This window comes from Callorhinchus milii, unplaced genomic scaffold (assembly GCF_018977255.1).
Source record: "Callorhinchus milii isolate IMCB2004 unplaced genomic scaffold, IMCB_Cmil_1.0 Scaffold2, whole genome shotgun sequence".
In the NCBI taxonomy this organism is placed as follows: Eukaryota; Metazoa; Chordata; class Chondrichthyes; order Chimaeriformes; family Callorhinchidae; genus Callorhinchus; species Callorhinchus milii.
The window spans coordinates 35,025,936-35,041,247 of NW_024704743.1; the positions used below are offsets into that span (position 1 = coordinate 35,025,936).

Sequence of the window (15,312 nt, forward strand, 5' to 3'; positions counted from 1 at the left end):
GTTTGCCCTCATATTCCATTTTCTACCCTCTTAATCACTTTTTTGGTTCTCCTTTGTTGATCCCTAAAGTTCTCCCAATCCTCGGGTTTACTGCTCATCTTAGCTGTTTTATAGGCTTCTTCCTTTAACTATACTTTCCCTAACTGTTCTAGTTAGCCACTGTTGGGCCACCTTTCCCATGGCATTCTTATTCCTCAAAGGAATACGTGCTCGCTAGGAATTTTGCAGATACTATCTCCTTAAATGTCTGTCATTGCTATTGCTGGTCTACTGTCAAATCCTTCAGTCTAATTTCCTAGTTTATTTTGGCTAAATCCTCTCTCATACCAGCAAAGTTGGCTCTACTTAAATTTAAGACCTTTGCTTCGGACTTAACTACTTCTCTCTCTAACTTAATGCTAAATTCCATCTTATTATGATCACTTTGCCCTAGAGGAGCCTTAAATTCCAGTTTGCTGATCAGCCCTGCTTCATTACACAAAACAAGGTCTAATATGGCCTATTCCCTGGTTGGTCCCTACTAATCCAGATAATTATCCCTAATACATTCTATAAACTCTTCCTCTATCTTACTTTTCCCAATTTGGTTGTCCCAATCTATATGCAGATTAAAATCACCCACAATTAATGTTTTTCCTTTGCTACATGCTTCACTAATTTCCCGATTAAGCTGCATCTTGAAACTGGCCTTGAATGAGGGAAGAGAGGGAACGAGTTGGAGGGACTCCAGGACGGAGTTCCAGAGAGTGAGGGCAGTATTGCTGAAAGCCGCGGATGGTGGGGTAGATGGGACATGAAGCAGTCCATTGGTCGCTAAGCAAAGGGAGCGGCCAGGTTGGTATGGCTGAAGGAGGTCCTAGAGGTAGGGTGGGGTGAGATTATGGAGATTTGAAGCTGAGAATTAAGATCTTGCACTGCATCCGCTGAGCGATTGGGAGCCAGTGGAGCCCCACAAACATAGGAGTTATAGGCTCGCAGAGTCTGGTGCGGGAGAGGACATGGGCTGCAGAGTTCTGGATGTGTAGGGAAGAGCTAGAAAATAAGGTTTTAGTGCAGTCAAGCCTGGACGTGATAAGTGTGTGTAGGATCTCAGTGACCTGAGGGTAGAGATAGTGCCACTTTAGTGCAGTAAAAATGAAATCCATTGGAGAACTAGATTTTCAGCTATTGTGTGAGTCAGGCAAGATTCTTCGCATTCTGCTTCTATTAACCTGCCAAGCCAAAACCCTAATTTTGCTCCTCCTAATTGGATAAGCAGCAGGAAGCTTGCCAGAAAGTGCTTTCGATGGCAAGCTGTGCAGTTTTAGCTAGTTAAATTCCAGCAGTACCCCAACACACACTCTAGGATCTCCAAGTCTTGGCTCTTGCCAGCCTGTGCCTAATGCTCCGGATTAAGGTAAACAGGATGCGTTTCTCCAGGGAGGGGAGTCCTGTAGCTCAGTGGTTAGAGGACTCGCTTTGCAAGTGAGAGACCTGAGTTCAATTCCAGGCAGGGCGAAACCTTGGGCAAGTTTCCTTACTCCACACACCTAATAATAATCCCTCCAAAACCAAAAACAATAATAAATTGGTCATTTTCAATCTACGACTGTGGGACATTGCTGTGCGCAATTGGCTGCCGCGTTCACCCACAAATATACAGTCAATTCACTTTACAGTGTGTTCTGTGAAGCGCTTTGGGACGTCCTCCCGACATGAAAGCGCTATATCAAATACAAGGATTATTATTATTACATTCCAACAAATATCTCAGAAATTTCTAACTACAGGTGAGATGCATGGAACTCTATTTGGTTTGTATATTCTTAAGCACGGCGATTGTCAAACACTTAGCTGGCCAAAAGGATTGCAGTAATAAACTTGTGTTCTCTTGATTCTGCTGCCTTGGCGTATCTGACAGTATTGTTCTGTTTTTACTTTTTTGTCCTATTAACCATCTAGAAGGGAGTTCTCACCAACAATCCCCCGAATAAAATTGGTCATTCACTTCATGGATGTTTGCCACATTTGCCTACAAAAATAGTCACTATACATCGTAAAATCCTGGAAAGGGCTTTAAGACTTCTCAATGAACAATAGGTGCTATATCAAATGCAAGGATTATTTATCTCGGACATCTTTTCAAGGCTGAAGAGCCTAGCTCATTTAATTATTCCTCATAGCATTTCTAGTCTTCTTGTATGAGCCTTGTAGGACTTGTATCTGGATCATTGGATTGTGAGTTCAAGTGCCACTTCAGGACTTCAGCTCATAGTCTTAGCTGAAAATCCAGTGCAATACGATGGGAGTGCTGCATTATTGGAGGTGCTATCATTTGGATGAAATATTAACTAAGGACCTATAATAATAACAATAATCCTTGTATTTAATATAGTGCCTTATCAGGTCTTCGAGAAGTCTTAAAGTGCTTCACAGAATATACTGTAAGGTGAATTGATTGTATATTTTGCAAATGGCTGCTACATCTGTGTTTTTGAAGTGTTGACAAGTTTCAATATAGTTTAAGTGCAGTAAAAATGCAAATTCTGTCTCTATAGCTCATTCCTTTAACACTAGGAATTAACCTGGAAAACCAACTTAGGTTTGTGTCCCTGATCACTATCCAGGTACGTCTGTTGAAAAGTGTGGGTATGTAGTCATCTTTTGAGAACCAGATCAGGTTTGATTGTGACGTGTCCTGCATGATACTTCAATGACTAGGTTCACTCTTGAATAATCGCAACACGAGCAGAATATCGTCCAGAGTGCAGTGAGTGAAGCCTACCACAATAGAAGGGATTTTTTAATATTTTTTTTCTCACAAAATACCTGGAAAATCCACTTTGCAATATATTCCGTGAAGCGCTTTGAGACATCTCAATAACGTGATAAAGCAAGAATTATATTAAAAAAGGAATTAAGATGGGGACAAAGAATTGTTGGAGAAACTGCTTTAAATTAACATGTGAAATATTATACACAATACTTTTCAAATAATTTGTAAATTATTTTTAGCTGTTTTAGTTGGAAATATTTTGATGGTAATTGCGTTGTGGTTTAGTTATAATTCCTTTCCTGGTCTAATTTGTTCTGTATAGCATTGTGTAATTGTATATGCACTCTGACAAAGTCGTTGCTATTACTTGCTATTATTTCAGGCTTACTCCTTGTTGAAAAGTACTCCTCTTGATTTGCCAGTCAGGTGACCAATTTGATTTTAATTGTAGTATCTGCAAACCCACACAATTTAATGTTAATTTAGTCAACGGAATTTCTTGCATTCACTCTATAAGCACCACGATAAACTTGTGAAAGTGACGCTCAGTATCTTAATTTGTTTTTCGCAGATGCTAGTTTCTCCAATGAGGGATTAATTCAGTAAACAAATACATGAATAGCTTTTCACAAGCAAAGATTGCTTCAATGTCAGTGAATACATTACCTCTGAAGTGCCTCTAGGTCTGAATAAACCTGTTTTGGTTGATTCATTTCTTCTAATTGATGTGATGTTATACAATTTAGTTACATATTTAATGACTATCTGGAGTTTTTGTATATGTGAAAAATGCATCAGTCTATCTGTGACTGTCCTAAAATCTTTTTCAGGAAGGTTCCTTTGTTCAGGTGGAAGTACAGTATTTCTGTTCTTAATTCCAAATATATGTGTTTGGTCAGTCTGTCATTGATGTCTAATAATATTTATGGGTTGAAATGCAATGATTCACATAGATTTAGTGGGCAAATATATTGTTGCGGACTTGCAGGTGCTTTGCAGTAGTAAATAGTGCTATTTGTGTGCATATGCTTTTATGTCAAATTGCTGTATCAGATTTCAAATTACTTGCAAACCAATTGATAATCCTATTGTGGTTGTGAAAATGACTAAACAAAATCATAACACAACTCCAGATCTTACCATTAACAAGAGTAACTCCTTTAAGACCAGCAGAAGAGTGTTAAACCTCACTATATAGTACCTAACTAACCCACAGCAAGTTCTGTCACTGATTCCTTTGTTTCCTGATTTAATAGGTAGAGAAAATTGTGGCCAAGAGGAAAAATAAAAAAGGGCGAACAGAGTATTTGGTGCGGTGGAAAGGTTATGACAGTGACGATGACACATGGGAACCAGAACATCATCTGGTGAACTGTGAGGAGTATATTCTGGAGTTTAACAGACAGCACAGTGATAAGCAGAAAGACGGTCCTTTTTCCAGAGCAAGCAAACACAGTCTGAACAATGCTCGAAAACAGATTTCCAGGTCAACCAACAGCTCTCTGTCAAAGTCTGCTCCAAAATCATCAGGAGTTGGTAAAGATAATGACTCAAAAAACAGCAGTCAATTCTTGTCAAGTCACCAGAAATACCGAAAAAGCAGCTCACAGGCTTTCTCCAGTAGGAAGACAATGGACCTTTCTAAATCTGGCATCAAAATCTTAGTTCCGCGAAGCCCTCTAAAGAATAGGATAATTGATGGTTTTCAGGATACCTCATCAGACAGATTAGAGCAAATGGCACAGAATCCAGACTCTGTAGCACCAGAACTGACTATTGAAAAGCCAGTTGGGGCTTTGCTTAGCCCTGGAAGTGAAAGAGCCAGGATGGGGACCAGGCCAAGGACGCAATCCTTATCACCACAGATGCAACTGCCAGTGACCGCAGCCACAGCTTCAGCGTTATTTAATGGCAAAGGTAAGTGTGGATTGTGTTGCGATACTGTTTTCCTTGTAATAATACCATAATTAGCTGTTGAAAAATTGTTACCACAGCTGTGTAATTTATAGATTTCTTTTCATAGCCTTGAGATTTCACTATACAGCTCTCCAAAGTGATTGTCTCCTATTCCAGAAACAAAACAAGCTGCAGTTTGTGCTTCTTCCCCCTTCATTTGCCAAAATGATGGGAGTTCACAATCCACTATGGATGAAGATGCAAAGCAAAATAAACCTGGCTTCTTGTACACCAATACAAAAACTTCTGACCACAGAACAAGCTTACATTTTTTATGACTTTCTTCTGACTTTATTTACCCTATTCACAGGCTAATGTATCTCAACTTTTTTAGCTTTCACACAAGTAGGCTTCTATCTTGGTCCATATTGGCCAGTACAAGTATTCTCCTCCTCCCTACTTCTGATATTCCAATATGTACATATTGTTTAACAATATATAATTTACTTGACCAGAAGAGTACAGAGAGAAGGCAGTTCACTATATCTTTTTAAATGAAATCTTAAAAGAACTTTCTTGTCCTTCATAATATTTAATATTTAGTACACTGCACCTTGCAAAGCACTCAAGGTTGCTAGAAGTAGTGTCAAGTTAGCCTATTGTGCTTGACCTTATAGTTCAGTTGTCAAGGAAATTACTAATGTAGATTAAAGGGTAGTAGGATCCGAGACTGCTACTCAAAATCAAGATTATTGCTTTATTGTTACATATTTATTTTAAAAATTGTATACTCTTAGTGACAGAAATTGCATTGCTAACTTAGATTCTTCAATAATGAACTCCTTTAACTATAAGCAATACTTGACTACTTAGTCTGATTAATGGATAATTTGAACATGTTTTTCCATGTTTGATAGATTATGCATTAAAACAGTATTTATGCAGAATGTTTTCTACGATGTGTTATGATATACTATTAACTACAATTCAATTTTGTGGTGTTTCCACTCTAACTATGCTGTTGACTGTATATTCATCAGTAAGTTATTTCAAATAGAAAGGACTAGGACCATTGTGTAATGCTGACATTATTTATGCAAACTACACATCTGATAAGCTAGTAATCTTGTATATTTTACTGCCCTGAGAACCGTGTTTTACCATGCTTTTTTTTCACTGTCGTGGTCCCCCATTCCCATAAGAGAGAGCTTCGTGCCTGAACGTTTCGTCTGCTGTTTCACCTTTTCTTAAGTATGTATCCCCCACAGTGCTGATTGATGCACTTTGTGTAGCTGATGGTGCCCAACATACAAGTCCTTTCACATGTACTTACAATTATAGATTTTTTTAAAAATGTGGGTGGTACAGGAGTGTGAAACAAAATCCTATTTTGTTTTCTCTGAGATCGGTGCCTTTATATCTAACCTACACAATAGAGACGCTTGACTAAGATCAGAGCAAAATGATTGGGGAGGGAATCCTTATGGCACATCAGACTCGAGCAAGACCTTTTCGAGCCTTCAAAAAAACATGGATGTATAAAGAACTTGAACTAAGTATGAAGTCCAATTAAATATAACCCAAAAAATGGCATATGAGAGCCAAAGTGGAGTACGAGACTGAAGTAATGAAAAGCAGCAAGGAGAACTCTGAAACCATCTTTGGTATGCTAATTGCATGGGCACTGCAACGGATAGAACAGGATATATACCAACCTGAGCTAACTAAGACTGACCTACTCAGTGCCTGCCTTTCCTCAATATTCTTTGCAACAGAGGATTACTCGAGGCAACTAGAAGTATGAAAAGCCTGACCTTTGGCTGTATTGCAGATCTGGATAGAATTATGGGCTCCACGGCGTTGATGCCCTTGAGTCCGATGGCACCCACCCGAATCGATTCTTCTGTTCTGATGAAGGGTCGTGGACCTGAAACGTTGATTCACTTTCCTTTCTCATAGATGCTGCCTGATTTTGTTTTCCTTTTCCTGTGACAAGCCAAGATCCATTTTTTTCAAAAATGCACAACTTTGGGTAATATTGCCTTTGGAAGTTTTCTTTTAAAGTGAAAATACATAACAAAATTGAAAAGATTTAAAATCTTATTAAATTCAATTTAAAAGAAAGTAACAATAAAAGTAATGGAGAAATCTGCCAGACTATTTTTGAATTGAAAATAATTAGACTGGGAAGACAGCAAATTTAACATGCGAAAATGAAGAGTTAAACAAAAGTTAATTTGAGTATCTTGCAAGTTTTATAACAACAAAATTACATTTGTATACACCTTTCACGTCAGGAGGATGTCCCAAGGCACTGGACAATCAGAGTTTCGGACCCGAGCTGGGGGTCAGGATTGGGGAGGGTGGAGGGCAGGGGGAAGCAGAGTGATCGAAAACACGGTTGAAGAGGAAGGTCTTGAGATGGGTCTTGAAGGAGGCAAGGGTGGGGGCGAGGCGGAGGGACTGCGGGATGGAGTTCCAGAGGGTGGGGGCAGAGTGTCAGAAGGTCCGCCCGCCAATGGTGGGATGGGCGAGGCGGGGACCTGAAGCAGGCTGGAGCCTGCCGAACGGAGGGAGCACGCAGGTTGGTGAGGGCTTAGGAGGTCACAGAGGTAGTGGGGAGCAAGGCCATGAAGGGCTTTGAAGGTGAGGCCCAGGATCTTGAACTGTATCCTTTGTGTGATGGGAAGCCAGTGGAGTCGAGCGAGGATGGGGGTGATAGGGTCATGGAGCCTAGTGCGGGAGAGGACACGGGCTGCAGAGTTCTGGATGATCTGCAGCCTATGGAGGGAGGAGTTGGGGAGGGCGACAAGCAGGGAGTTTGCATAGTCAAGCCTCGATGTTATGAAAGTGTGTATGAGGGTTTCGGTGGCCTGTGGTGTGAGACAGTGGCGGAGCCGGGCAATGTTGCGGCTGTGGGGGAAGGCAGAGCGGACCATGGCACAGATGTGAGGTAGAAAGGATAGTTGAGGGTCAAACAAGACGCCAAGGTTCCAGACTGACTCAGTGAGGTGGACTGTGCATCCTTAGATGGTGATGCTGTCAGTGCCTGAGGTGTCAATACGCTGACGGGAGCCAATCAGGAGAGCCTCAGTCTTGTTGACATTCAACTGAAGAAAGTTAGCTCTCATCCAGGACTTGATGTCTGACAGACATTCTGCCAGAACAGCAGTGGTCCTGCAGTCAAGGGTGGAGGTAGAGAGGTAGAGTTGGGTGTCATCTGCATACATGTGGAAGTTGACCCCATATCTGCGGATGATGTCACCAAGACAGAGCATATAGATGTTGAAGAGGGGACCGAGGACAGAGCCCTGAGGAACACCGCACAAGACAGTGTGGTGGTTAGAGGAGATACCGTTTGTGGAGATGAAGTGGAGGCAGTCGGTGTGAGAGGTACGATCTGAACCATTCAAGGACAGAACCGTGAAGGTGGAGGTGAGAGGAGAAGTGGTGGATGAGGATAGAGTGGTCAACGGTGTCCAAGGCAGCAGAGAGGACGAAGAGGCAGAGGGAACCCTGTCACAGATACTAATACATTATCAGCAAATGTATTGACTTTCCTCATTTTATTTTTGTAAAATAACAATTTTAAAATCCTCTGTCCTGATAGTACTTTGTCTACATTATACATATAATTTAATATTTTTTACAAATAAAGTAGGAAGCTAATTTAATAAGGTTTTTGGTCATAAATATATTAAACGGTTGTAGAAGTTGTTTCAACTGTTACTGCTAGATAACTCAGAAAATAGTGTATTGCTATTTATAATCAAATTACTAGAGTCAATTAAGTGGTGCATTCCATAATTAACACATCAAATGTTTATAGATGTATTTCATCCCTTACATCATTCCCATAATTAGAGCGCATTATCATTTTGAGTTAAACTTGGATTAGCTAATTCTTCGTTTCAGAATATGTCTATAGTTGCATAGTTTATTGTATTTCATACCTTTCCGTGAATTTCATTTACACATTAAGTGAATTCTGCAAAGGTCTCCAGATACATTTATAAAGGATTGGTTGAACAAAAAATGTGTTCTTCCTAAATCATTATGCATAACATGGACCAATCAACTAGCATGCATCATCTGTCAATCAAGCAATCTTATTACATTTTCCCAACCAATTTGCCAGCCAAATAATAATAATAATCCTTGCATTTGATATAGCACCTTATCACATCGTTGAGGCACTTCACAGGATATATTGTAAAGTGGATTGACTGTGTATTTTGAGATGCCCCTCAGTCCTGTCCCTCCGGGGCTCTGCGTCCGCCCGTTGGACTCAGGGAGGTTCCTTGCTGGGCCATGATGGTGGAGTCTGTGTTGGGTGCTCTGCAAGTCGCTATGAAGCTGTGAAGTGTGGCAGTTCAGCTAGACCCAGAGAACTGGCAGAACTTTGACAAGTCTTAGATTGTAAAAATAAATTTGTGGACATTGATTGCACAATGTGCCAATTCTTTGTGTACAGACAGATTTTTTGCATAATACACAGGATTTTGCATCAATGCGATCACTAAATAGAGATGTGCAAAAAATAAATGGTATAAGTGAGGATTTTGGAAGTTGTTGTTGACAGAGGAAAGGTTGAAAAAGGAAAGGAACAGAAATATCAAATGGATTTAGGATTTTGGAAGAAAGGAATAATCGTAACCAACTGGCATGGCGGCCGCAGAATAGATCATTCTGAGTAAAAAGAAACGCATTAAAAGGAGCTTAATAAGTGTGTAGATAGTTGTGATTTTAATATTTATGGGAAAATGTAAATTATACAATTTTGCAATATGGAGAGCAAAGTTTAGTCACAGTAAGGTGTTGAATGGGAAGGAGCTAGAATGTAACCTCCTAATTGTTTGTGTTTGGACACATTAAGGGGGTGATTTACAATCTGCAATGCTAAAAAGGAAGTCTTTTATAAGGAAAATATCTAGCATATTGCAAGTTTGTTTAATTTTGTTCAATCTAAAATGCTCTCAGTACCAACCTTTGATATTATAAAAGTAAGTAGTAGAGAATAATTCACTTATGCTCAGAGATGTTACTTTGAGAAGGAGTAGAGGTTTAAATTTTAACATTGATTTTGGAACTAAACATAAATTGTTTGAGAAGAATAGACTGAACATGGAGTTTTGAGGGTCACTTTAGGACAGCAACTGTAAAATGAGTATTAGAATGGGATAAGAGGATAACGGTAAATCAGTTTTTAAATAGCATCAAGGGGAATGCAGTATTTTAGCTTTGTAATGAAAAGTAGATAATATGACAGACTGGATGGTCAGATTCTTTTTAAAATTCTCTTTTTTTCCCCTTTCAATTTACTTTTTCCTTCACCTAGGATATGATTTCTCTTAAAGGAATATGTTGGGTAGAAATATGGTGATAGGGTTAATAATGTTAAATTATCAGCCTTCACATTAAATACTGTAGAGCAGACACATTCCAGATACAATCTGATTGACTCAGGAAACTGGAACAAATGTAAAAAATAACATTGATAAGTACATAGAAGCTATAAAACAAATCAGCAAGTCTCTTGTTTGGAACTCCATAAATGTAGGTTCTGCACTTGAGGGTGAGAAGATTGCAAGACCATTAGATGTTAACTTATTGAAAAATGCAAACTGAAATAAAAATGAAGTTCTCCCAACAACAACTACCTGGATTTATACAGCACCTTTCATGTGAGTAGCATCTCAGAGCGCTTAATGAACAATAATATTTTTAAAGAATTTGTTTTTTATGAAATTACGTATTGTACCAAATGTCTTCCATTTATCAATTCACTTAGAGAGAAGGTAACTTCTGAGATCCACATTTAGGTAATAGTTTCCTGTTGGCCTTTTTACCAGAAGGGCTAAAGAAAACCTTAGACCTTCATGTTGGCTTTAATAACAGGAGCAGATGGCTCATAAATTTGACTTTGGCTGCTGAAAACAGATACACTGATAAATTATACTGAAATGCCGGGGGCAAGTCACTAATGAGTTTAGGATGGTAGGTTTTTCTGAGCTGCTTTTCAGGAAATGCAATTTTTTTTTTGGTTTTCCTTGAGAAATGACTCTCCTGTAGGTTATGTTTTTGCTGTCTTTGCAGTTTTTCTATTGGCTTTTAATTGTGCTCTTGCCTATTGTAAATATCTATAAAATGGAAGGCTGCATAGAGAGGAACCACATAATAAGTGGGTGTTTGATTAAGTTTTAATCATCTGGACGGGTACAGAGAATCTTTGAAGTCAGTCTAGGCTGACACCCCAAAACAGTATGAGTGTTGCAATGCATTTAGAGGTGCTATCCTTCAGATGAAAGTTTAAACCAAGGTCTGCCTATTCAGGTGGACTTGTTGGATCCAATGGCACTATTCAATTTCTTTTTGGTGTCCTGGCCAACAATCACCTGGAAAAAATTGGTCATCACTTCATGGCTGTTTGTGGGACATTGCTGTGCTAAATTAACTGTTGTGTTCGCCTACCAATAGAGTCACTACACTTCACAGTAAAATCCTGTGAAGTGGTTTGAAACTTCATAAGGCACTATGTCTTGTAGTATCCAGTTTACTTTCACTTCTCCAGTTTAACATGCTTGTAATGCTTTTTAACACTAAAACTCCTAATTTTAAGATTTTGATTCTGCAATGATATCTCTGTAGAAACTGAATACAGTATTTTAAAATCTCTAATTTTTGTGATTTTGTTCAGTTTGGCCTCACCATCTTCTGGAGTGTTTCTCAATCTTTTTGGTGCCAGGAACAGACTTGGTTTCTTCTTTGAATGTGGCGGACCATTATAAATCAGGGTGGCAAGTCATCTAATCTATAGAAATCTTGCTGATTATGAACCAGCTTTGTGGTTATCACAGATTGGCCTCACACTGATGGAGAGCATACTGAAAGCAAATGATGTATTGCACAGTTTCCCAACTGGATTCAGATGGAGTCCATTTACCTCATTCAACTCTGACTGAAGTCCAGATTTGATACATCTGAAATGTGAATAGGCCAGATAGAACAGCTTTGTGGTTGGTTTCTGGATTACGTTTTGCTATTTGGGAACTCCTGGTTCATTATTGGTAAGATCAACACCATGATGTTCCTCTCCACAACTACCTTTAAATTTTTGGTTTTACAGTGGTACAGTATATCCAATCATTTTTTAAATTTTCTCACCAGTGACATTTACCTCTGTAGTTGGTCTCCAACTTCCTCATAGTCGGGTGCAATTCCAAAGGCACTGGTTGCTCTCTGGTACCCTGCCTAAGTGAGCCTTAGCAGCCCGCTCCACAATAAAGGGTATCAGAGCCAAGCCTAACCTTTCCTCCCCTGCTGCTACGCACACACCACCATTAGATGGTCCTGAAGAGAGACCAGGAACTCAGCTGGTTTTCCCCTCTCTAACTCTGGGAAGGATGGAGCCAATATTGCTCTGACTGCAAACTCAGCTATACATTTGTATAGTGGCTTTCAGGTCAGGAGGATGTCCCAAGGCGCTGAAGGGACCAGGATTCGAACTAATGTGTTATTGTCTATAAGCTGCAACTCTTATCTACTATCGTATGGGGTTGGCCCTAATTTTCTAGTCTTGTTTATTCAATATCCTATTGCCTATAGGTGCCCTCTACTTGAGAAACTTTTGAATAGCCTATTTTCCTATGCCCATTGCGGCTATTACCTTTTTAACGTATTTGGATGCCTCTATCTATTATTTGTCCCCAGTCATTTTGCCCTTATCTTTGTGCCCACTGACATCCTTTATTTTGCTTATGTTACTCCAATCAGTTTTATTTCAGTCTTTCTTTCTCCGTTTCATGTCCAACTTCCCTCTGGCCTCCTTTAACTTCATCCTCCTCAGGGATGTCCCTCCCTCCTTCCATGTCCAGGGCACCTGCTGGTCTGCTTTCCTGCTGGTTGTTAAGATTCTGATTCTTTCCTCAAGACCTTTTCACCCATCCCAGCCCACATAGCACCAGCAAGGAAACCACTTCAGCAGCTGGCTACCGGCAAAACCCAGTGAGCATTCAGCTTTATCTGACCATCCACCCTCCAATTGTAATTAACCATGCCTATACACCAGCAATGGCTGGTTGAGTCTGTTCTAGATGCAAATATCTGTCTCAATGAAATTTATTTTGAGTTTGCTATATAGAAATGTATTATAATTCAATTACATTTTCCAATTTATCCTTATTCATTCATTCTCTCGTGGCACAAATAAATCTGAAGTCTAACATTTTCGTTTTGGTACCAAGTATTCCTTCCTCAAATCTTGAAATCTGATTTTTTTAATATAATACAGGGTGACCAAAAACTCTTATTTTTCAGCTACCCTATTACCTGAAAAAAAATGTCTTTAAGACTTATTAGACATTGTAATGGTATCACAACTTTTTGGTCATCCTGTATATATCCTCCACACTCCCCAGCTCAGGTACAAACCCTTGAATATCCAGCGCTTTTGGACGTCCTTCCAATGTGAAAGTATAAATGTAATTTGTTGTTGACAATAGGACAACTGGCACAATGCAGTGGACTGAGTCCATAAGCTCAGGCTCTGACGTTAAAACAATACACATCACAAAAATGCCAACTTCTGGTTCATCAAGTTGCTGTTGAAATAACTTCATTTGCAAAATGATTTCAGCAGCACTTCCTAATGTACATGTGCAATATGCAGGAAGTGATGTCAGTGATGCTTAGAAACTGATATCAGCAGTAACCTCTTCAATCAGAAGGCATACTTTTTTTTAGACATTTTCTAACAGTGTAGATTACAAGATAGATTTGAATCCCTTCAGGATTTAACCTTATCCTTCCAGAATACCCCCATCAAAGTCAAAATGTACTACTTTATTTTAGTTTCCTGATTCATATCTTGTAGAGAGTAGACTCATACTACTTCCCTCTTTTATTCCTCCATAGGTTGTGAATTTATTAAAATTCTGAGAAGGTAGAATAACCCTAGAACACTATTTTTATTACTGATAATTGTCATTAAATTACATAGTCAGCCATCTGTTCATCAGATGGTTAAAACTGGTAACAGTTACTAATTTGCTTCCTTTGCCATCTGATTTCTATCTGAAATGATTCAACTCATTTGATAGGGCTACTTTATCATTGATTAAATAATGCAACTCCACCTTACGCCCAATGAAGCGGGAATCTTATGAACATCTATCTATTAACGTAGTCTTCTTCCAAATCTCATGCGCCATTATCTAAATCAGTAGATGAGTTAAATTAGTGTCTGGTTCCCACCTATATAGTTTTAACAGTTCATCAAGAGGAGCACTAACCATGACTCATGCAGTTTAGCCTCTTGCAACCTTCCTGTTCTTTGCCAATACATTGGGCTAATTTGAGGGAATTTTGAACTCATCTGATGTGTTCTTTTGTCCTGAAATTTCTGACAAGGTAAACTGCTATTCTGATAGCTGTATAGTCAGCTACGAGGGTAAGTGAGTTGGTTTGCCTCAGTCATTGATCACATCGACTTACGATACTGAAGCAGTGTCTGAAATTTAAGGGTTTAAAAAAATCACACATCCACTTTTCATTGCTCTTATCAAAAGATTTGGAACGCGAATACAAAGTATGTTCTCAGTTGTCTCGCAAATTATTGAAACACTGATTCAACTGTGAGTTAATCAGCAACTACATAAAAGGACAATTCATTGATCATTATTTCATCTATGTTGTTTGTTAGCTAACGGGGATGGATTTTCTCTCCACTCTTGATATTCTCCCAACCCCAGCAAAATCTGTGATCACTGGCACAAAATGGGCTTTTATTTTGGGTCACATTCTCAATGAACTTTATTTTCCCCTTTTGTATTTTGTTTGGTTTTATTGATTGGCATAGTATCACTACATAATTTGATTCAGCTGCAAAATTCCATGGCATCTTTGTTTTAAAAGGTCATTCTCTGTGTGTTCTATTATCATGTGGAGCAGGGACCTTTCCCGTTTCCTGGCCAATGTTCCTCCTTCATGTAGCAGCAGACTGATCATTCAACTCATTGCTATTTGTGGATGGTGCTGGTGTACATTAGCTGCTGTGCTTCCCTAGGTAAAACCATCACTACACTTCAATTTATTGTGGAAATGAATTGATGTATCAATGTGATGAGGTTCCATATCAAAATTCAACTGTTATTGTATGTAAGTAATTATATTCCACAGGGAAAAATACTTGTTTTAAGAAATTAGCATTTTATGCAGTCAGGCAATTTCCATGCTGCTTTATACAAATCATTTAGAACTGTACCCCCTTGCCCTTCCTCTGCCATCGGTATTAGATGTTTTGTCCCAAAACGTTCTGTCATGTTTGCTAGGTTTGTGTCTTGTGTTTCATGCTCTTCTACAGTCTTGGAACATGTACTCTTTTCTTTGAGCTTTTATTTGTTGCTTATGCACATTTTTATTTAACATCATCTTTAAGTACTGGCCTACTGGAGCACACACTTTGTGGACTGATTGATTAAGCAGGCTTCAGTCACCTGCATGACAACATCTCTTGGTTTTAAAAGTGCACAGTTCTTTGTCAGTGACTGTTTGACTTGCACAATATCTCTTTCCATTATCCCATATATTTCCAAGGTCTGAAACCTACTCAAAACTCAGCACAAATGTTACGAGTGGCTCCAAAAGGTAAACAAACTACTGTT

The 15,312-nt window shown here is 39.1% G+C and overlaps 1 protein-coding gene across 1 annotated transcript in view; it reads left to right on the forward strand.

Moving 5' to 3' along the window:
- Positions 1–15,312, forward strand: part of cdyl (chromodomain protein, Y-like) — a 120,188-nt gene that overhangs the window by 71,755 nt on the left and 33,121 nt on the right. Inside the window, exon 2 of the mRNA XM_042331931.1 lies at positions 4,012–4,672. Within this exon, the coding sequence (XP_042187865.1) occupies positions 4,012–4,672 (661 nt within the window). The remainder of the gene's footprint in view (positions 1–4,011; positions 4,673–15,312) is intronic.